This window comes from Arabidopsis lyrata (genome assembly GCF_000004255.2).
Source record: "Arabidopsis lyrata subsp. lyrata unplaced genomic scaffold ARALYscaffold_3, whole genome shotgun sequence".
NCBI classification, from domain to species: Eukaryota; Viridiplantae; Streptophyta; class Magnoliopsida; order Brassicales; family Brassicaceae; genus Arabidopsis; species Arabidopsis lyrata.
This window is the reverse complement of record NW_003302553.1, coordinates 23,747,982-23,769,731: the sequence shown is the minus strand read 5'-3', so window position 1 is coordinate 23,769,731 and position 21,750 is coordinate 23,747,982. Positions and strand designations below refer to the sequence as shown.

Here is a 21,750-nt window from a genome sequence, read left to right as displayed (position 1 = left end):
AAGCCCCTAGTAGTAATTTCCATTCTCTTACACTCTACCCCACTTTATCTCCTATCTCACACAAATTCTATTACACAAACACTAATAATTGATTGTTTCTCTAATTATAAATAGTACTCGTACTACTTTCCCAATTATTACTCACAAACGTACTATACTAGATTTTATCCCGCGGTACACCGCGGGTCGATTTTTTATAACTAAAAAATTATTTAGCAAAATTCTTTGTCGGTTGATGATTCTTCAAACATGAAACGTGCTCTAGAACCTACGACTACGACTACGAGTGCAGAAGCAAATCCTAAGATTTCATCCAAAGTATATTGTTTAATATTAATATCGATCTAAACCCGTTACACCATATAACCCCATTCCGTAAAATTAAACATCATTTGTTATTTTTTTTTGAATAATATTTTTATCCACTATGGGTCGCAGGTTCATGCGGATAAGCCTGTAGAGAGTTGCGGGTTTGCGTGTCGACCCGCCAAAAGAGAAGCTATCTTTTGAAACCATTTGTTATATTTAGAGGTTTTGAGAAAATATCCCTAAAAAATAATTTTCATTATATGAAAAAAAAAAAAGTGGAAGAAATTGTAGTATTAAGTATCAACATTCCTTATTTTTACATCATTCGTTACTATTAATTTTTTTTTTTTGCAGATAAAAATCAGAAGTTAACTAAGTCGAGATTTTTAAAAAGATTGTGTAGAGATTTTTGGTAAATTTAAAAAAAAAAACATGACCCACATTCTCTTTCTCACAAATACAAAGCCCCTAGTAGTAATTTCCATTCTCTTACACTCTACCCCAAATCTTTACTTAAATAAAACAAATCTAAATAATTAATGTTAATGGCATGCCATTGTAAATACTTCTCAACTTCAGGATTCTACTTTCCCAATTATTACTCACAAACGTACTATATTGCCAACAAACCCTAACATTATCTCTTTGCATAAATGACGAATCACTGCTCAAACTCGTTGATGATTCTTTGTCGGTTGATGATTCTTCAAACATGAAACGTGCTCTAGAACCTACGACTACGACTACGAGTGCAGAAGCAAATCCTGAAACTTGTGTCTGTTCAAGGTCTGTTTCTGGCTTCTCTCGGCAATGAAGTTACATCATTTGAGTTGCAGGAGAACCAGCAGTCATGGTCTCATGGATATTTTTATTTAAACATTAATGACATAAATTAAAATCACTTCTAATCAAGCATTTAGAAATATCAACTTAGTGTAATTAAAATAACATGCATGCTAATGGCGCATTCGTGGAATCTCCTTCTCCGGCTGCTCAAAGATTCTCGTAACTTTTATCAAACAAAATAAAGATTCTGCTAACTTACGAGTACTCGAGCTCTTGAAAATACTAACTTACAAAAGTTTCTCACAAAAAAAAAAAAAAAATGATTTTTCATGATTTTTCAATAATATATACTATGTTTCTTTGAAAAATAATTTGTCAAATAAAGTGGCTTCACAATTCTCGTCTAAAATATGATTACACAACTTTTTCTAAAATTTGTTTTATATGCAAATCACCGGTCAAACCGCCATTTTATTTACATCTATTTACTATTTTACAACTAAAAATGTGTTTTTACAACCAATTATTTTTTACTAGTGAAGAATGTTTTTATCACCACCTCCAAAATGTCTTTACCCTTTACAAACAAATTAAACCAACTATAAATATATCTTTACATTAACTTTTTCATAGTTTCTGAAATCAATAAAATTGTTAACTTAAAAAGTATTTCGAATGAAAAATATATCTTATAGCAATAATTGATGATATATTTGACGGGCGATGATAGAATGCTTATTAAAACGATATAGTAATGTTAAATAACGTTATTCAGACGCTACAGAAGACTAATATTCTTGTAATGGATCTTAATAATTTTGAAAACCAAGCTTTATTAGACGGTTTAACCTAAATATCAAAATCTTAACATTAACATTAACAAGCCAAACGGTTAAACTAGGGCCCAATACTCCCTTATTTCTATTATGTATATATACATACAGGGCCGGCTCAATTAATTTGGAGTTCCTCTACAAATCTTAAAAATTGGTCATTTTTTCATACAAAAAATCTTAAAAATTGGTCATTTTTTCATACAAAAAATTGGCTTTTTTCATATTAAAGAGAATATTTGGGCATTTTTCATGCTAAAAATATCTTAAAATCTTAAAAAATACTCTTTTTATACTAAAAAAAATATATTTTAGGCCCATACTCTTGCTCACCCTAAGAACCGGCCCTATATATATATATATATATATATATATATATATATATATATATATATATATATATATATGTTTTTCTTTGTTATAAAGAGTAGTGTGAATTAGGGTTTTTCTTGATTCATCTCTCGGTGGCTTTTTGTTTTTAGCCATAGTCTTCCAAAATTAGGGCACAGAAGAAGAAGAAGAAGCAACCTCCGCCTCTGATGATTACGTCACTTCCCGACGACATCATCGTCGATATTTTAGCGCATGTGTCGAGATGGGACTATCCAACTCTCTCCCTTGTCTCTAAACACTTCCGGTCACTCGTTTCCTCGTCTGAGCTATACGCTAGACGATCCTTGTTGGGATACACCGAAGCTTGTATCTATTCTGTTCTCTTTAATTACGACACTGGAAGATTTCATTTGTATGTTCTTCGTCGTCGTCTGAAAAGAAACAACAACAGTTGTTATTTTGTCCTTATCGGGTCACTTCCTCCTATGCCTTCCAACGCAAGTTTTGTCTCAGTTGGTTCGAAGATATATGTGTTGAGTGGAAATTCGAGATCAATTCCCTATAACATAGACTGTAGATCTCACATTTTGCAGCCCCACTCCAAAATTCCTCATGGACCCGAGGCTATAAAGATTGTTGACGTCATCGACAAAAAGATTTACGTAATGGGAAAGTGCGATCATGACGATGCAAAGAAGGTAATGCTGGTGTTCAATACAGAAACACAAAGGTGGGAGCCTGAGATGACAACAAAGCCAAGCCTAGAGTTACGTCGGTTCTGGTTTGAACGCGTGGTTATTGCGGATAAGATGTACGTGAGGGATTACCATTATTCTCAGGAGAGCTTTGTTTACGAGCCAAAGGAAGATAAATGGGAATTGGACGAGATGTTGAATTCTAATAAGTGGTACCGTGGGTGCGTTCTTGATGACCTATTGTACTACTATGATCCTTTTGAGAACAAGTTAAGAGCGTATGATCCAAAGCACAGGTGTTGGAAAGTGGTCAAAGGTTTGGAAGAATTTTTGCCTCATGTAGCTTTTCCATGGTCAGACACTGTGAATAATGGTTGGAAACTAGCTGTGTTCTTCATTACATGTGAAAATTGGGCTATAAGAAGAGAGATTTGGTGTGCAGAGATCTCAATTGAAAGACGCCAAGGAGAAATTTGGGGTAAAGTTGAGTCGTATGATGTTGTGTTTAATTGGAACTTTCGCTACAAGAAAACTCTAGCGGTTATGGTTTGATCAAGTTCAGTTCTAAGCACAAGCAAGCGAACCCATCGATTGTCGTTTTTTTTTTTTCGCTAAGAATTGTCGGGTTTTTTTTTTTTTTAATTTTTTTGTAGCTTTTTAAATTTAGTTGTCCCTTTTATTAAAAATAGTACTTGAACAAAGATATCATATACTATTATTTGGGAAGTACATCCTATAAGTCGTAACGTTGAGTTTGTAAGAAATTACAATATATGCCATTAGAGATCTCTAATCATAATCATTTTAATTCACTGTCACTAATATTAACCAATTTATTAAAAAAATTAGGTCAAACGGGTTTAAAGATATTTAAAAGATTACCTAATATTTAGGAGGCCAATCACGAATTTAACAAACATGGATTTTGTTTAGATACAAATAATTTTTAATCATACAATGAAATTTAGTAGATTTTAAAATATTTTCTTAACTAAACTATACTAATTAGTTATGATTAATATATATGGAAGAAAAAACAAAATTGTATATATTTAAACTAATTAAATTTGATAATATATTAATAGATATTTCCAGAAATGACAATCCAATTTAATGTAATTTAATAATAAGGAATCATCATTTATTTTTAAATTTCAAAAATTCAAATAATAACAAATCATCATTTTAATTTAATTATCTTTATTTTTAAGATTTCGTCAAGATTTGCATCTTAAATTAATAAAATAAACTCTTGAATAATTTGGGAGACTTACAAAAATGCTCCTTTTTCAATACTCCTTTTCAAAAATGCCCCACTTGGCTGTCTATTTTTAAAAATACCCTTTTTTATGTACAAAATGACTAAATTACTCTTCTTTTAATAAAAGATATCACAAATATATAAGGAAAACATGAGAATGTGCACACATCAAAATTACAAATTTGATTCTGTAAAAACTTGTAAAACCTTTAAAATACCTTGTTCATTATCCTTCCCTTTTCAGCTTTTCCCCCCAACCCAAGCCGCATTCCACCACTAAGGCACAGGGGTCATCACCGTCATCGTCGTTGGCATTTAAGACGCAATGCCACTGCAGTTTCACCTTCGTCACACGGTAGTTCCTTTGCTTTGTTGTTGATTATCCTGCGTCCTATGCTAGTGGCAGCCTGGCAGGGATAATCTTTTATATGCATTCTTTTTTCTTCAGACAATAGTTGATAGATCCAGCGTAGTAACTACTTTTTCCTCTGTGTTTTCGGCTTTCCTTTTTTATAGACTGTCAGCAGACATGTGTGGAGCCTCTCACTTCAACTCCCTTTGGTTCACCTTGTGGTTGTGTATTCCCCATGAAAGTTCAGCTTCTACTAAGTGTCGCACCTTTTTCTATTTTCCCCGTGACCAACGAGTTAGAAATTGAGGTTGCTGCTGGAACATACTTGGAACAAAGCCAAGTGAAAATAATGGGTGCCAGTGCCGACAATGAAAATCAAGGGAAAACAGTGGTGGATATTAACCTTGTTCCACTTGGGGAAAAGTTCGACAACACTACAGCAACACTTATTTATCAGAGATTCCGGCACAAGAAAGTACCTCTAAATGAGACTGTTTTTGGTGATTATGAGGTTACACACATAAGTTATCCAGGTAAACTGATTTCATTCATATGCAAGTTTCTACCTTTTTTTGTTTCATTTCAAAGTTTGAATTTCTTAACCTTGCTTCAGGAATTCCTTCTTCTTCGCCAAATGGAGCTGTTACTGCAGATGCTCCAGGAGGCTTTCCAATTCCAATCAATGCAACTTTTGCCAACAAAAGCGAGGGAATAGGTTTTAGAACGATTGCAATCATTGCGTTGTCAGGTTTTGTCCTCATTCTGGTTTTGGTTGGAGCTATATCTATAATCGTGAAATGGAAGAAAATTGGGAAGTCATCTAATGCTGTTGGCCCTGCTTTGGCTCCATCGATTAACAAAAGGCCTGGTAATTTTCACCCTCTGACTTTTTAACGCTTCTGCAGCTTTAAAAGCATCTGTTTCTGAAATATTTATACGCCTTGCAGGTGCTGGATCTATGTTTTCCAGTAGCGCCAGAAGCTCAGGATCAGATTCTTTGATGTCTTCCATGGCTACATGTGCTTTATCCGTTAAGACCTTCACACTCTCCGAGCTTGAGAAGGCAACTGATAGATTCAGTGCCAAGAGGGTTTTGGGCGAGGGTGGATTTGGACGTGTTTATCAGGGGAGCATGGAAGATGGAACCGAGGTTGCAGTGAAACTGCTAACTAGGGACAATCAGAATCGAGACCGTGAATTTATTGCCGAAGTCGAGATGTTAAGCCGTTTGCACCACCGCAATCTTGTGAAACTGATTGGAATATGCATTGAAGGCCGTACACGTTGCTTGATTTATGAGCTCGTCCACAATGGGAGTGTCGAGTCCCACTTGCACGGTGACATATTCTATTCTCTGCACTTTTAATAACAATATATCCCAATTGTATCCATCACTTCTCGTTGCATTACCACCTAAAACCTGGTTTTCCGGTTGTTGACAAAACAGAAGGAACACTTGATTGGGATGCACGGTTGAAGATTGCACTTGGAGCAGCGAGAGGACTGGCTTATCTCCATGAAGATTCAAATCCCCGAGTAATCCACCGTGATTTCAAGGCTAGCAATGTTCTCCTAGAAGATGACTTTACCCCAAAAGTCTCAGACTTTGGACTGGCAAGAGAAGCAACAGAAGGAAGTCAACATATTTCAACTCGAGTCATGGGGACCTTTGGGTAAAATTTCTTTCCAACTCAAATATGATGAATACATACACTCTGGTTAGAAGACGGACTTACAGTGACTACCCTGGGAGTAATTTCAGGTACGTGGCTCCTGAGTATGCAATGACGGGGCATCTCCTTGTTAAAAGCGATGTTTATAGTTACGGTGTGGTTCTACTAGAGCTTCTCACCGGTAGAAGACCGGTAGACATGTCTCAACCTTCGGGAGAGGAAAACCTTGTGACATGGGCGAGACCCTTACTAGCCAACAGAGAGGGCCTGGAGCAACTAGTGGACCCTGCATTGGCTGGAACCTACAACTTTGATGACATGGCGAAAGTGGCTGCGATTGCCTCCATGTGCGTCCACCAAGAGGTCTCACACAGACCATTCATGGGAGAAGTTGTGCAGGCACTGAAACTTATATACAACGATGCAGATGAGACCTGTGGTGACTATTGCAGCCAAAAGGACTCATCAGTACCAGACTGTTTATAGTTACGGTGTGGTTCTACTAGAGCTTCTCACCGGTAGAAGACCGGTAGACATGTCTCAACCTTCGGGAGAGGAAAACCTTGTGACATGGGCGAGACCCTTACTAGCCAACAGAGAGGGCCTGGAGCAACTAGTGGACCCTGCATTGGCTGGAACCTACAACTTTGATGACATGGCGAAAGTGGCTGCGATTGCCTCCATGTGCGTCCACCAAGAGGTCTCACACAGACCATTCATGGGAGAAGTTGTGCAGGCACTGAAACTTATATACAACGATGCAGATGAGACCTGTGGTGACTATTGCAGCCAAAAGGACTCATCAGTACCAGACTCTGCTGATTTCAAAGGCGATCTGGCTCCTTCGGATAGCAGCTGGTGGAATTTGACACCTCGATTAAGGTATGGTCAAGCTTCGTCGTTCATAACAATGGAATATAGCTCAGGACCACTAGAGGACATGGAGAACCGGCCTCACTCTGCCTCTAGCATTCCAAGAGAAGGAGGCCTTATTCTACCAAACAGATCGGGTCCATTAAGACCCATGCGTAGTCGAAGAAACTTCTTTAGACTGAGAGGAAGCATGAGCGAACACGGTGGACCGTCGTCTTCTAGACATCTCTGGTCCGGCAATGGCGACTGGCTCTGAGAAACCAGAAAATGTACAGAGAAGAAAAGGGAAAGAGGAAAAGGAGGCTCACAACTCTTGAGCTGCATGGTTAGGTTGTGGTTAATCCGGTTTGGTTCGGTTCTTCTGGGTAAAGACTTTCCGGTTTGATTTCTTTTAGGAGTTCTTTTTTTTTTGTTTTGTTTTTCCTCAATAGAAGATTAATTGTTTGTTTTTGCGAGGATGCAAAAGCACAGGAAGGGTTGTATTTTAAAGGACGTCTGTATTTAGTTCTCTCTTCTTCTCTTTCTCCCCCACAAAAAACATTTTTTATTTTTTTTATTTTAGTGAAGTTAGTTATTACCTATTTTTTTTTTAGTTTTTCAAGTTCCTAAGAATTTTGGCTTTTGGTCATCGTTGTTTAGTTTCCGGTTCTCAAAATTTAAATCCGAAGTATTTTTTGGTTAAATAAATTTCTGGCTTGGGAGAGTCATTCGCTGGTGAATGGTGGTAACAAGTCACTTGGTCAAAGCTGTTGTAATGCTTTTCTAGTATCTTCTGGGCACAATGACAAGGATTGTTGGTAAAAGTATAATTTCATATGTTTGTCTTTCTTCCTCGCTATCTTCTTAGTTCCCCCTTCCACTTTCAGCAAAACCTCTTGTTCATTTTGTTATATAAAGAAAATCAGTAGGCCCAATAAACACAAGAATTGATATATGGGCTAAGCAAACAACGGTCACCGAGCGTAAGAGAAAGAGTTTTTAAATTTTGAGTTTTAAAGTAATGGTCTTATTGGGCCTACATTATGAAACCCATCTAATCTCTCGAGATATAACCGTTGAGGACAAAACGCTAAAATCGTTTATATTGCCGTCCGATTAAAGTATATGACGGATCAGATCAACGGTCATTATGGGTATAATTATATCCGTTATTAACGATACATTATTTTTCTCCCAAATATTTCTCTCTTCTCTTTTCTTTTCTCGAAGAATTCTTCGAAGACTGGTGAAGAAATTGGTTTCAAAATGGAGTCTTAAGACAAGACTGTGAACTTAAAAAAGTACTAGACCAAACGGCTTAAAAAAGTTGTAAGACAAAGATGCTTGACAAAGAATGTTGGATGGTAAAACGACCAGCAGATTTAAAGGAGTCTTAAGACAAGACTGTGAACTTAGAAGTACTAGACCAACGGCTTAAACAATTTTTAACCCAATGACTTTAAGAAGTTGTAAGACAAAGATACTAGACACAAAATATGCAGCGAGTTAAGAATGAGGTAAAGGGCACTCTCACTTAAAATGAATACTAACAGATTCTGATATCCACAGGTAAATGCTTCTGAAGGTGTTTAAAGTGTGAAGACTTTGAGGAGTTTTCAAATGTAGCTGACTTCTTTGACAGGTATATGCTTTTCAAACCTTTTTGTGTTTGTTTGTATTTTCTTTTCAAACTTCTTTGTAATTAGTTGATACAATTCTGAAAATCACAAGTGAGAGACAATTATGTGAAGTATAGACTAATTTTGACTTGCTCAGGTGTGTTCTTCAAACGATGTTAAATTTCTCATTGATGCCAAGGAGATTTCTAAGTGTAGCATAATTTATGATCAGGTATATATAAGCTTTCTCGACGTTTCTGTGATAAACTGATTTTATTACATGTGATAAGAAATTAGAAATGCAGGTCTAAGCACCATTCTTAATTAAAAATGTTTCTTATATTAGTTGTCTTAATAGCATTACTATCCTTGAATCTTGATCTATCCCTAAGATTCTATAAACTTCTTGCTAACGTATCATTAAAAAATGTTGATTTTGCTTTGGGTATTGGAATATTACATTGTGTGTTTAAATAAATTTATTCTTTCTATTTTCAATGCTTGTGTATCATAAGGTCTCAAATTCTATAAAATGGATGCATCTTAGAGTCTCTTGTCGATATTATGATTGTAGTTTCCTTGAATCTTGAAAGTATTTGTTTTGCGTTATGCTTTAAACCTTTGTTTTTTTTTTTTTTTTTTTTTTTGATAGGAATGTGAATATCATATAAATGAAGTTTGAGGTTTTACAAAAAGTCAACCTAGAGATTGTAGCCTTGCCAAAAAAGTTTTAAAAAAGAAGGGTTACAAAGAGTTGTTGGGTGTCAATCAACAAATTATCGGATCCAAAGAGCCATTAGGTTCCTGAAATGCTTCCGGTTCCGTCTGGCAGAGATGGTGTTGCGCAGCTCCTTGTCGATGAGGATAAAGACTGCATCTGGGCTGATATAGATTTGGTTGTGGAGAGCATTGTTTCTTTGCTTCCAAAGGTGGTACACAGCAGCATGACTCGCAAGCTTCCGGAGAATGAAACCTTTGTTGATTGATCTAACCATGTGAATGAAATTTGCATCATACACTGAGAAAAGGTAAATTTTACATTACATTTCTGTGTTTATAATTCTTGCTATCTCTGTTTTGGTGTTTGTATGAATAATAAAGTCCCTCATTTTATGAAACAGATGTATCTTGGAGTATCATGTAGATACTTATTCATCTAGTCTAGTCTTTCTCAAATTTTGCATCTTACACTGATGATTGTTGTTAGATTTTACCACTTGTACTCGTTGTTTGATTTTGTTACAATATAGAGATTGAAAATATCTTTTATCGCACTAGTTTCTATCCTTTGGTATCTTACTCTTTAAAGAGTCATGAAACTTAGAACTCTATTGAATCTCTGGTGTATTTAGTTAGAATATGAAATGGATACATATTTCTTGATTTCTTTACCATGCATTTTTGTTATAATCTTATTTATATATGATTGATGTCAAAATCAAGAAATTAGCATACAATGTTACCATCCTCATCGTAGATGTGTGGAATATGTACTATGATGTTAAGAGCATCATAAGAGTCTGTTTGGTTAAGTTTTTAAGAAACGGCACATGTGATTGCTAAAAATTTCAAGATTCAGCTGTAATCTTTCAATATGATTGCACATGTTTGACTTGAATCTTTCTCCTAAGGTCTATTTCATTTTGAATCAGTAACCTTTTTTTTTTTTTTTTGTAAACCACTAATTCTTTTCCTCTATCATTTCAGACACATACAATGGGTAGAGATTTAGCGGTTTTTGTATTGAAGAAGATTGTAACATTCTCGTTGTAAGAATTGTGAGAGGGATTCTGTTCCTCTCCTTCACAAGCATATTTTATATTTATATACTAGTTTAATACCCGTCTCATGGATTTTATATTTTTAAAATTGAATAAAATTTAACAAGAAATAATCTTAAATTTTGTTGTAAGTAAAAACTATCTTTAGAAAGTAATTAGACACGATTTATACTTAGAAAAAGTGTTATTTAACTATATAATTTTTTTTTTTTAATATACTCCTTCTGTTTCAAAATATATGATGTTTAAGAAATTTTTTTTTGGAAAAATGTCATTTAAATCATTATTTTACCATTTTCGTTGGTTTAAAACATGAACTTCAGATTTGGTGATTTAAATCCTTAATTTTATGTTGATTTTGATTTTAATCATGAATTCTCGTTGACAAAGCCAATTGAGGTACATCGTTTACTGGCTAAACGGATCAATAAGACGATGTCATCGCATAATTGGCATTTCGAAGCCATTGCATAACTTTTTTTCTACACCAACATGATTTTCACCTTCTTCTTCGAAAACTATGCGAGGACATCTCCGTTTAGCCAGTAAACGATGTACCATAATTGACTTAGTCAAATAAAATTCGTGATTAAATTGAAAATTAACATAAAATTGAGGATTTAAGTCATTAGGTCCACATAAAATTGAGGATGTAAATCACCAGGTCCAGAATTTCATGCTTTAAACCAACGAAAATGGTAAAGTGATGATTTAAATGACACTTTTCCCAAAATGTTTTTGTTTCAATATAAGCTGTTTTACAAATTTTGATGCAATTTTTAAATGCATTTGATGTTTTATAACTATTTGTATTCTGCAGTCTTTTATATCATTGGTTGGATTTTTTAAAGTTAAATATTAAATGATAGTATTTTTTAAACAAATTCTTAAAGGATGTGCTTTTAACTTAAACATCTTATATTTTAAAACATAGGGGTACTAACTTACATTTCGATATTTTAAATTTATTGTAACGTTTATTATAATAGTAATTAATGTTAAATCGTCAATTACCAAATTTGTTTTCAAATATTAATCATTAATATAATTAGTTATTGTCAAATAAAGTGGCTTCACAATTCTCGTCTAAAATATGATTACACAACTTTTTCTAGAATTTTTTTTTATATGCAAACCGGTCAAACCGTCATTTTATTTACATCTATTTACTATTGTTCTATCTATTTTACAACTAAAAATGTGTTTTTACAACCAATTATTTTTTACTAGTGAAGAATGTTTTTATCACCATCTCCAAAATGTCTTTACCCTTTACAAACAAATTAAACCAACTATAAATATCTCTTTACATTAACTTTTTCATAGTTTCTGAAATCAATAAAATTGTTAACTTAAAAAGTATTTCGAATGAAAAATATATCTTATAGCAATAATTGATGATATATTTGACGGGCGATGATAGAATGCTTATTAAAACGATATAGTAATGTTAAATAACGTTATTCAGACGCTATAGAAGACTAATATTCTTGTAATGGATCTTAATAATTTTGAAAACCAAGCTTTATTAGACGGTTTAACCTAAATATCAAAATCTTAACATTAACATTAACAAGCCAAACGGTTAAACTAGGGCCCAATACTCCCTTATTTCTATTATGTATATATACATACAGAGCCGGCTCAATTAATTTGGAGTTCCTCTACAAATCTTAAAAATTGGTCATTTCTTCATACAAAAAATTGGCCTTTTTCATACTAAAAAAAATATTTGGGCCTTTTTCATGCTAAAAATATCTTAAAATTTTAAAAATAACTCTTTTTCATACTAAAAAAAAATATTTTAGGCCCTTAAGTTTACCCAAAAAAATTTGGGCCCTGCACATTTGCTCCTCTTGCTCACCCTAAGAATATATATATATATATATATATATATATATATATATATATATATATGTTTTTCTTTGTTATAAAGAGTAGTGTGAATTAGGGTTTTTCTTGATTCTTCTCTCGGTGGCTTTTTGTTTTTAGCCATAGTCTTCCGAAATTAGGGCACAGAAGAAGAAGAAGAAGAAAGCAACCTTCGCCTCTAATGATTACGTCACTTCCCGACGACATCATCGTCGATATTTTAGCGCATGTGTCGAGATGGGACTATCCAACTCTCTCCCTCGTCTCTAAACACTTCCGGTCACTCGTTTCCTCGTCTGAGCTATACGCTAGACGATCCTTGTTGGGATACACCGAAGCTTGTATCTATTCTGTTCTCTTTAATTACGACACTGAAAGATTTCATTTGTATGTTCTTCGTCGTCGTCTGAAAAGAAACAACAACAGTTGTTATTTTGTCCTTATCGAGTCACTTCCTCCTATGCCTTCCAACGTAAGTTTTGTCTCGATTGGTTCGAAGATATATGTGTTGAGTGGAGATTCGAGTACAACTCCCTATAGCATAGACTGTAGATCTCACATTGTGCAGCCCTACTCCAGAATTCCTCATGGAAGCAAGGCTATACAGATTGTTGACGTCATCGACAAAAAGATTTACGTAATGGGAAAGTGCGATCATGACGATGCAAAGAAGGTAATGCTGGTGTTCAATACAGAAACACAAAGGTGGGAGCCTGAGATGACAACAAAGCCAAGCCTAGAGTTACGTCGGTTCTGGTTTGAACGCGTGGTTATTGCGGATAAGATGTACGTGAGGGATTACCATTATTCTCAGGAGAGCTTTGTTTACGAGCCAAAGGAAGATAAATGGGAATTGGACGAGATGTTGAATTCTAATAAGTGGTACCGTGGGTGCGTTCTTGATGACCTATTGTACTACTATGATCCTTTTGAGAACAAGTTAAGAGCGTATGATCCAAAGCACAGGTGTTGGAAAGTGGTCAAAGGTTTGGAAGAATTTTTGCCTCATATAGCTTTTCCATGGTCAGACACTGTCAGTTATGGTTGGAAACTAGCTGTGTTCTTCATTACATGTGAAAATTGGGTTATAAGAAGAGAGATTTGGTGTGCAGAGATCTCAATTGAAAGACGCCAAGGAGAAATTTGGGGTAAAGTTGAGTCGTATGATGTTGTGTTTAGTTGGAAATTTTCCTACAATAAAACTCTAGCGGTTATGGTTTGATCAAGTTCAGTTCTAAGCACAAGCAAGCGAACCCATCGATTGTCGTTTTTTTTTTTTTTTTTGTAGCTTTTTAAATTTAGTTGTCCCTTTTATTAAAAACAAAGATATATCATATACTATTATTTGAGAAGTACATCCTTTTTTTTTCGGGCAAAAGAGTTTCATTCATTCAAAAGAAACCGAAGTTACAAGGATAGATAGGAGTTCCGAGAAACTCAAAGTTTTGAAACACAAAGAAGAAAGCATTCATCGATGCAACATAAAGAAATCTAATATAGAACGACTGTAGATCCACAAACAATTGAAGACACGAGCTGAATAGCATCTTGCCACAAGTAGATTCATGGTGAGTCGCAAGCACTTCCGCGAACAATTCGGGAGGTTGACTAGTGGTAACTGTCAAAAGACAACGTGACGTTGAAAAGGAGTCCATAACCGTATATCTCGCCGGCACGAGACACATTAAGACAGTAAAATGGTTAGGATAAGGAGACGGTTTCTCGACTTGAGAGTCGTAAACCAACACCACGGACTTGAAGAAACGGTTCTCTCCGTAAAGGAGGATGAGAAACAGATTGTTCTCTCCATAAAGGAGGATGGTTGCTGAAATAAACTCTCCATAGAAGGGAAGATTGCAGGCCGAAGACCCTCAAGGTCGGGTAGAGATCGTTGTAGAACTTTAAAACATGGATCCAATATTTGTCGTACACATTCAAAAGCTTTCAATACAGTAGGAGACCAAATAAGGGGCTGAAAAATTCTAGCTTGTAGTTGCTGGATTGTGGCTAGAGTGATCTGGGACAGATTGCAAAAGTTGAAAACAAGATCCCGTAGATAAGAGTCGAAGATGAATTCTGAAATTTTTTCAATATAATCGATTTCCACCCAGAAGAAAGAGATGCCGTGCGTCCTCGACAAGCTCTTCGGACAAGACGCAAGTAACGGTCCAGGATAAACACATGCCGTCAACGATATCCGTTGAGAGGATCCTTCTAGGGAAAACGGTTGGTCGATATAAAATTGAATGAGACCAAAATCCTCGGAAGAAACCCAAAATAACCTTTCAATCAGACCTTTACAAAGGTAACTATCAAACCAAACCAGAGAAGTCTCGACTCTGTTACGATGGAGTCCTCGACCATCCAACACGAGAGAAGAAAGCGTCCAACAAATTGGGTTTGATAGAGTTTGAAAAAAGACAGACCTGGGCCAATTAAATCATTGGGCCTTGTAGAGGTAAAAGAGAGGTTGAGGCCCATCTGGCGAAATTGTGTGTCCAGCCCATAGAGGGAGACCCTTTGCAAGATTAGGGTTGCGCCGCTAGCCACCACTGGCCTCACCGGAGCAAACGACGTTCCATGATTCTCAGACAAAAAGAAGCTTTCCGGAGTCTCAAAACTGAGATTTGTAGGCTCAAATAGAAGCGCAAGGAGAAGTGGAGCCCTTTCCGTCAACGACGAATGGTGAGGAGATGCTTTAAGGAAAACCGAGCTAGGTTCAAATCTGTCAACTTTTAGAAAAGCACTCAGACCGATATCAGATATTGGCGATGAGGCGCCTCTAGATTTAAAAGGTTCATCTTGTGTCCATGTCGTAGTAAGTAATGTGACCAGAGGGTAAATAGGAAGGGGGATCGCCGGAATCCGCCTCCTAACTCTGTCGCATAAGATTGAAGTGCCGTCGAATATCGTCACAAGCGAGAAGGTTCGAGAAGATTGAGAAAAAAGGCAAAATTGAAACAAAGAAAAGAGCTTTGAGAGACAAGGGTTCGAGAGAGACGAGATATCCCGACGCCGGCAAACTAGCGATCAGAAAAGAGGTCTCGAGAATAGTGCCTGGGAGAGTTTCTTGTTTAGTGCTAAGTTTCTTAAATTATTTCTTTCTTTGGGGAAGTACATCCTCTAAGTTGTAACGTTGAGTTTGTAAGTATATGCTATTAGAGATTTCTAATCATAATCATTTTAATTCCCTGTCACTAATATTAACCAATTTATTAAAAGAATGGGTCAAACGGGTTAAAGATATTTAAAAGAATCCTTATCTAATAATTCACAAGTCACTTTAGTATTAACTGCAACTCTATCTATCTGCCACGTGGATTAAGTCACAAATTTTATACTTTCATTTTTTAAAACAATTTTTACTTTTCTCATTAAAAAAAGAAAATACACGACAGAAAAATAATAATCTTCTTTTACAACTGCTTCGCCTCCTCCACGATCTTGATATCTCCACTTCGCTTCTCTTCTCTTCTTCAACAATGAAACAACATGAATTCACACAAAAAGCTTCCAAATCTCTTCTTTTTCTGATTCCGGTTTCCTCCAACTTTTATCGGGTGTAAAATTGAAGTTCTTGCATCTTCTGATTTTAGGGTTTCATAAATCGCATGTCTCTTCTTTTTGCAATTTACAAATTCTGATTTCTAATTTCCCAATTCTGGTTTTTTTATTCATCATTGTTTAATCATTCATTCACATGTCACAACAAATTCTCAGTTTTTATTTTAACAACTGGAATAAGTTTGATAAAGAACTTGAATTATATCAAACGAATGGATTCATAACTTCAAATTTTATTTAGTCTGTTATCAAATTGTTCTTTATGAGGTTCATCATAATTCTCCACAATGATTTAGTTTGTTATTGAAGTGTTCTCTATTAAAAAATCTTTCAACTTACAAGGTTAGCGATTACAACACCGGACGACAATGGTGCTTGTCGCTTCCTCTGTCTTCCAATCTTCATTTCATCTACAAGTTTTTCCTGTTTTTCAGTTTGATATTGAAGTTACAAAGGATTTTGGATGGTTCCTATCATTTACGTAGTTGTATTGGAATGTGGATTGGTCTTTTCTTGTGACATTTAAGCTTTGGATTAGAGTGTGAATGATTCATCTCTCTTAGTTTTCTTTGAGGTTGAACCTTGCTTCCAAGGTTGATTTTGAGATTGAATGATATATCGTGTTTGCAGGGTATTGATCTGATAGCTTGAGGCAAGAACAAGAAGACCAAGAGGACAGCTCCAAAGTCAGATGATGTCTACCCTAAGCTTAATGTCAAGGTTACAAATTCAGCGACGATCTCTGTCCTTTGTTTTTCCCCCTCATTTGAATAGGTTTTTAATTGGGTGAATTTTACTGAATAAAGATTTGTTTTTATAATTTGCAGTTTTACCGTTTTCTGGTAAGGAGAACTCAGAGCAAGTTCAATGTTGTGATATTGAAGAGGCATTTTATGAGAAAATCAACAAAGCTCCTCTTTCTCTATATAGGCTTGTGGAATTCATGGCTGGCATGGCTCCATTTCGTTGATCCTTCTCTCTCTCTTTTGTATCTTTATGTTGAAATCAGTCTTAGATCTTGATTAATCTGTTTTATTTCTTTAGAACCAGTTCCCAATTTGTGAAACTAAAGTGTTCACTGATAATCTGAACTTAGTCTGCAACATAGATGTGTTCAATGTTCGGTTTGAATTTTGTTATCTAGAACATATTTAAAGGTGCTTCATGTTCTGATATTGGTTGGAATTGAGTGTACACGAGATTCTAGCTATGAAAGTTGCTGCCTTGAGGTTCACAAAGAGAGCAAGAAGTCGCATTAAGAAAGCTGGTGATGAATACTTAACCTTTGACCAGCTAGCTCTCATGATTCAACTCTCTCGGAGACAAAGAGCATGAGGTCGTTGACACCGGAATTGAAGGACGAGAATCAGATTAGAAGAAAACTAGGATTTTATCAATCATTGTATTATTTTGTGTCATTTGCAATTAGTAGTGTTAAGGTTATATGTTCTTGGTCTGTTCGATCTTATCATTGTTAAAATCAATTTGTTAAGTTTGCAGCGTAATAGGCTAATAGCGGAAAAACGGTCTATTTCCCCCCGAGAACTATCGTATCACGCCAGATAGAGCCCGTTCTTTGACCTCTGTCTATATGTCCATGAAACGGAAGTTAAACACTTATTTCCCCCCTAATTGGAAGTTCGATATCTTAATCTCCCCGATTCGTGGTTACGTCGGTTTGATGTGTAAACCCGACACGAAACCATGTATGGGTCGTAACCAAACCAAAAAACAGACCGGTTTCCTTATTATAACCCGACATCCCGACCCATTGTCGTAACCAAACAAAAAATCCCCAATTCCCAAATTCAAAATCCCCAAATTCAAAACTCAAGAACCCTAAAATCCGATTTCTCTTTGAAAACCCGAATTTGAGTTTGAAGATGAGCAATCTATCATCGAGTTCGACGGGTTCTACAGGTCCTCGTGGAAGAGGAAGAGTGGTCGGAGTGCCAAAGAGCTGCTGGTGCGGAGAAGGAATCGTGGCATTGATTTCTAAATCCGATCCGAATCCTTACCGGAGATACTTTCGTTGCGGTTTTGCTGCAAAACATAGGGTAATGTCAATCTCTATTTCCTCTGTTTTCATGTTTTAGATTCTTCTAATATTGAAAGATCACTGTTCATATCTAGCTAAGGAACGATGATCACACTTTCAAATGGGTTGATGAAGCCTTGCTCAATGAGTTAGAGACATTGAGAGGAAAGAATTGTGAACTTGAGCTGCAGTTGAAAGAGCTTAGAACAGAGAGGTTAGAGTTTGATAAGAAGGTTTCCGAGAATGTCCAAATGAAGATAGAGAAGGAGTTATTTGAGAAGGTGGAAGATGCTTTGTCTGAAGCCAAAACAAGCAATAAGAAGATGATGATTGTAGTAGTGTTAGGGTGTATGATTATGATTGGATTCACCAAACTTGTAGGATGAATGATCCGATGAATGTAAACCCAAGCTTTCTAATATCTTATGTCTTTGTCTTTGTAATATGATCATGATTGGATTTATGTTTCTACTTTTGGTGGACTAGTGTGTAAGAGAATTATGTCTTTGTCTTTGTAATATGATCATGTTTATACTCTTGTTTGATTTATGTGTAAGAGAATGCATTTAGTAATCTTGTTTGTTCTTTTGTTAAAGAAAAAGAACATCCAATTAGCCATTTTGATCAAAATAAGTTAAAGAAAAAGAGGAATCCGGATAACATTCAAAATAGCATTCATCCTAAACATCCATTTAGCCGTAGAAACAAAACATCCATTTAGCCGTAGAAACAATGTGGTCGAAAATTACAATGAGACAACCACAATATAAGTACCCTAGTTCTTATACCCTATGACAGTCTTCTACTCCTTGGATCAAGCTTGAGTGAGTGAACCTTGACTTGGTTCAGGTTGAGAAGGCTGCGAGACAAAATGAGAAGCCTGCAAAATTACATCAAGTGTTAGTATAATCCAACAAATGCCACAAACACAACAAGAATCTCACATACCTTATCTTTAGCATGGTGTCTTGAATTGTGATCAGCTTGCCCACAAACACGACAATGCATGATTCTTTTCTTTGCCTTTGGCTGCTTCTTACTAGGAGACTCATTCAAACCCTTTTTCCTTTTTTTCTCAGCTTTTGTCATCTTGTTGTCTTCTCCTTCTGGTGACTCAGGCACATGGACTCTAGGCCTATGACTCTCAGGCCAGAACTTAGGTCCTCTTTGTGGACAGACGCCATCCGTGTAGTTTCTTTTCCACATTGCTGTCCTGAACCATTGACACACAAAGTTCTCAGGTTCAAGCTTCTTGTAGAGAATGACTCCATATGCATGCTCACACGGGATGCCACAGATCTGCCACTTCCTGCATGTACAAGTGTATGCCTTTAAGTCTACTCGGTGATAATCAGAACCATGCCTCACTTCATACATTCCATTGGTGCTTGTAGATACTTTGGCAGTAGAAGCGAGCTTGTGTTCACCAGCTAGAAACTTGGCAACATAAGGTGTACATGCACCTGCAAAAAAAGATATAAAAGTTGTCAAGTAAACAACAAAGATTAAGTAAACAACAGAGATTAAGAGAGAAGCTTACCTGTGTGAGTATGGGATTCTACAGACCTTTTGGCAATCCTTACCATGGCCATTCTTCTGATAGTCTCTAACATTGCAACAAATGGCTTCTCTCTTGCCTTGTTCAAAGATCCATTGAAAGACTCCACTGAGTTGTTGTCAACATCCTCACAGAAGCTGCCTACTTTCTGGAATGCCCTGGACCAACTCTTTGGATTTGTTTTCATCACATCATTGTAGATAACACTGTCATAGCAGAATATCTTCTCCAAGTGCTGCTTAAAATCTTTTTCATTATAGGCCCAAGCCAAATTCCAGAGCAGTGGCTTTATCCTGGTTTTACTACCATGAGTCTTCTTTAAGTTCCCATAGATGTGTTGGACACACATCCGATGCTCTATATTAGGTAACTCAAGCTGAACAGCTTTGATTAAACCCTGAAACAAAAAAAACAAACATTAGCTAAGACAGAAGTGAAATGACAAAACAAAACAACAAAAGACAAGAGCAGTTACCTTTTGTCTATCAGACATCATGATGAACCCTTCACCATTGCTTAAACCCAAGTCCTCTTTCAACAGCTTCACAAACCAAACCCAATTGTCTGTGTTCTCTACCTTAACCACACCCCAAGCTATAGGATAGATCCTATTGTTAGCATCCCTACCTAATGCTACCAGTAACTGTCCCTTAACCTTATTCTTTAGAAAACAGCCATCAATACCTATCAGAGGCCTACAAGAATCCTTCCATGTTCTTCTAAGGCTGTCAAAACAAACATAGAACCTATTAAAGATGTCTTTACCATCATCAGTCGTCAGACAATCTACCTCAACATGTGACTCCTTGTTTGAATCTACAATCTCAGCCGCATAGTCCCTTAGCCTTGCAAATTGATCATCATACTCCTTCTCAATCCACTGTAACGCTTTCTTCCTCGCAGACTGACATTGATTCCTAGTCACACTAATCTTCCATTGTTCCAAGATGATTTCTTCAATCTTTGCCGGCATGTAGAACTCGGGATTATCCCTAATCTTGTCGACAAACAACCTAGCTATATGAGGCACCTTAAACATCTCACATTCTCCATTTGGGATACAGCTATGTTTGTCAATGAATTTCCTAATCTTCCACATTTGATCCTTCGGAAGTATTGCTGCATAAACTTGCCATTCACACCGAGCTCCATCCTCCTTACCATCATTTCCAACACATTTGAATCCAATCTTATCACTATCATACCTGTACTGCTTCAGATTGCATCCGGTTCTGAGAGCGTAATCAACAACCGCCTCTTTGAATGCAACTCCACTGAAGAAACTCTGCTTCGAGTACAAATGGCCATCACCACGCCTTACATGTGTATCAAATCTTCCAGGTTCGTCGTCGTTTTCTTCATTCTCACTCTCCGGGTACACATCGTGGCGGATTGGTGGTTCGTCGGTCCACTCCCTTAGCATCTCTTCCATGTGAAATTCATCTCTGTCATTAGCTTCAGGATCGACATCGCCGACGGCTTCGGCTTCGCCGAGAACATCAGGATCATGAGGAACTACCGACATCTCCAAGATTTTGAGCAGCAGATCGAGGAGCTTCGATTTTCGATTCTGAGTTTCTAGGGTTCGTCGAGAAATTTTGATTTGGGGAAGTGAATGAAATCGGGTTGTAATCGGGTAGTAATTAGGTTTATTTCGGTTCGAATTAGGTTTATTTCGGTTCGAATTAGGTTTAGTCGGTTTAATTAGGTTTCGATATACAGTAAACCGAGTAAACCCAGCACGATGGGGTTATACATCTCCAGCTTTCAGAATTGGGGAGATTAAGATATCGAACTTCCAATTAGGGGGGAAATAAGTGTTTAACTTCCGTTTCATGGACATATAGACAGAGGTCAAAGAACGGGCTCTATCTGGCGTGATAAGCATACTTCTCATGGGGAAATAGACCGTTTTTCCGCTAATAGCAGATACAACATCTTATTATGTACTCTTTGATTTCATCTCATTTATATTTAATTCCAACTATTAAAAAGATTATTATATTCTATAAGGCCGTGCAACGCACGGGTTAGTACACTAGTACCTAATATTTAGGAGGCCAATCATGAATCTAACAAACATGGATTTTGTTTAGATACAAATAATTTTTAATCATACAACGAAATTTAGTAGATTTTAAAATATTTTCTTAACTAAACTATACTAATTAATTATGATTAGTATATATGGAAGAAAAAACGAAAGTTTGTATATATTAAACTA

General features: G+C 36.2%; 4 protein-coding genes, 1 long non-coding RNA gene and 1 pseudogene across 5 annotated transcripts; 4 read left to right on the top strand and 2 right to left on the bottom strand.

The window, feature by feature from the left end:
* The first annotated feature begins 2,467 nt into the window (after positions 1–2,467).
* On the top strand, positions 2,468–7,860 carry LOC9322335 (receptor-like serine/threonine-protein kinase ALE2). The gene is made up of 8 exons (XM_021032184.1): positions 2,468–3,434; positions 4,462–4,572; positions 4,734–5,102; positions 5,183–5,437; positions 5,517–5,906; positions 6,017–6,242; positions 6,332–6,605; positions 6,943–7,860. Exons 1-8 carry the CDS (start codon positions 2,468–2,470, stop codon positions 7,369–7,371), a joined length of 3,021 nt encoding a protein of 1,006 aa, XP_020887843.1. The 3' UTR covers positions 7,372–7,860.
* A 4,687-nt stretch (positions 7,861–12,547) lies between these two features.
* LOC9320259 (F-box/kelch-repeat protein At4g38940) lies at positions 12,548–13,588 on the top strand. The gene has a single exon (XM_002886222.2). The coding sequence runs from the start codon at positions 12,548–12,550 to the stop codon at positions 13,586–13,588; it is 1,041 nt and encodes a 346-aa protein (XP_002886268.1).
* Positions 13,589–13,726: 138 nt separating this feature from the next.
* Positions 13,727–14,803, bottom strand: LOC110230451 (annotated as a pseudogene).
* Positions 14,804–15,663: 860 nt separating this feature from the next.
* Positions 15,664–17,086, top strand: LOC110229696. Its single transcript, XR_002333081.1, has 2 exons — positions 15,664–16,650; positions 16,758–17,086. It is a non-coding gene; the product is annotated as an uncharacterized LOC110229696 (long non-coding RNA).
* A 285-nt stretch (positions 17,087–17,371) lies between these two features.
* Positions 17,372–18,485, top strand: LOC110229695 (uncharacterized protein At4g04775-like). The gene is made up of 2 exons (XM_021030398.1): positions 17,372–17,987; positions 18,064–18,485. The coding sequence occupies exons 1-2, from the start codon at positions 17,814–17,816 to the stop codon at positions 18,352–18,354; spliced, it is 465 nt and encodes a 154-aa protein (XP_020886057.1). The 5' UTR covers positions 17,372–17,813; the 3' UTR covers positions 18,355–18,485.
* Positions 18,486–18,625: 140 nt separating this feature from the next.
* LOC110229694 lies at positions 18,626–21,438 on the bottom strand. The gene is made up of 4 exons (XM_021030397.1): positions 20,002–21,438; positions 19,509–19,923; positions 18,917–19,431; positions 18,626–18,848 (listed from the first exon to the last, which is right to left on the bottom strand). Exons 1-4 carry the CDS (start codon positions 21,049–21,051, stop codon positions 18,783–18,785), a joined length of 2,046 nt encoding a protein of 681 aa, XP_020886056.1. The 5' UTR covers positions 21,052–21,438; the 3' UTR covers positions 18,626–18,782.
* Between the last annotated feature and the right edge of the window lie 312 nt (positions 21,439–21,750).

What these genes read in the sequence shown, in the direction of transcription:
- LOC9322335 (XM_021032184.1), top strand. Translation starts at nt 2,468, where the DNA reads ATGATTACGTCACTTCCCGACGACATCATCGTCGATATTTTAGCGCAT. An exon ending in TACACACATAAGTTATCCAG is followed by an intron (nt 5,103 to 5,182) that starts GTAAACTGATTT and finishes ACCTTGCTTCAG; the next exon opens with GAATTCCTTCTTCTTCGCCA. An exon ending in ATCGATTAACAAAAGGCCTG is followed by an intron (nt 5,438 to 5,516) that starts GTAATTTTCACC and finishes TACGCCTTGCAG; the next exon opens with GTGCTGGATCTATGTTTTCC.
- LOC9320259 (XM_002886222.2), top strand. Translation starts at nt 12,548, where the DNA reads ATGATTACGTCACTTCCCGACGACATCATCGTCGATATTTTAGCGCAT.
- LOC110229695 (XM_021030398.1), top strand. Translation starts at nt 17,814, where the DNA reads ATGAGCAATCTATCATCGAGTTCGACGGGTTCTACAGGTCCTCGTGGA. An exon ending in GTTTTGCTGCAAAACATAGG is followed by an intron (nt 17,988 to 18,063) that starts GTAATGTCAATC and finishes GTTCATATCTAG; the next exon opens with CTAAGGAACGATGATCACAC.
- LOC110229694 (XM_021030397.1), bottom strand. Translation starts at nt 21,051, where the DNA reads ATGTCGGTAGTTCCTCATGATCCTGATGTTCTCGGCGAAGCCGAAGCC. An exon ending in AGAATCCCATACTCACACAG is followed by an intron (nt 19,432 to 19,508) that starts GTAAGCTTCTCT and finishes CTTTTTTTGCAG; the next exon opens with GTGCATGTACACCTTATGTT. An exon ending in GACACCATGCTAAAGATAAG is followed by an intron (nt 18,849 to 18,916) that starts GTATGTGAGATT and finishes GTAATTTTGCAG; the next exon opens with GCTTCTCATTTTGTCTCGCA.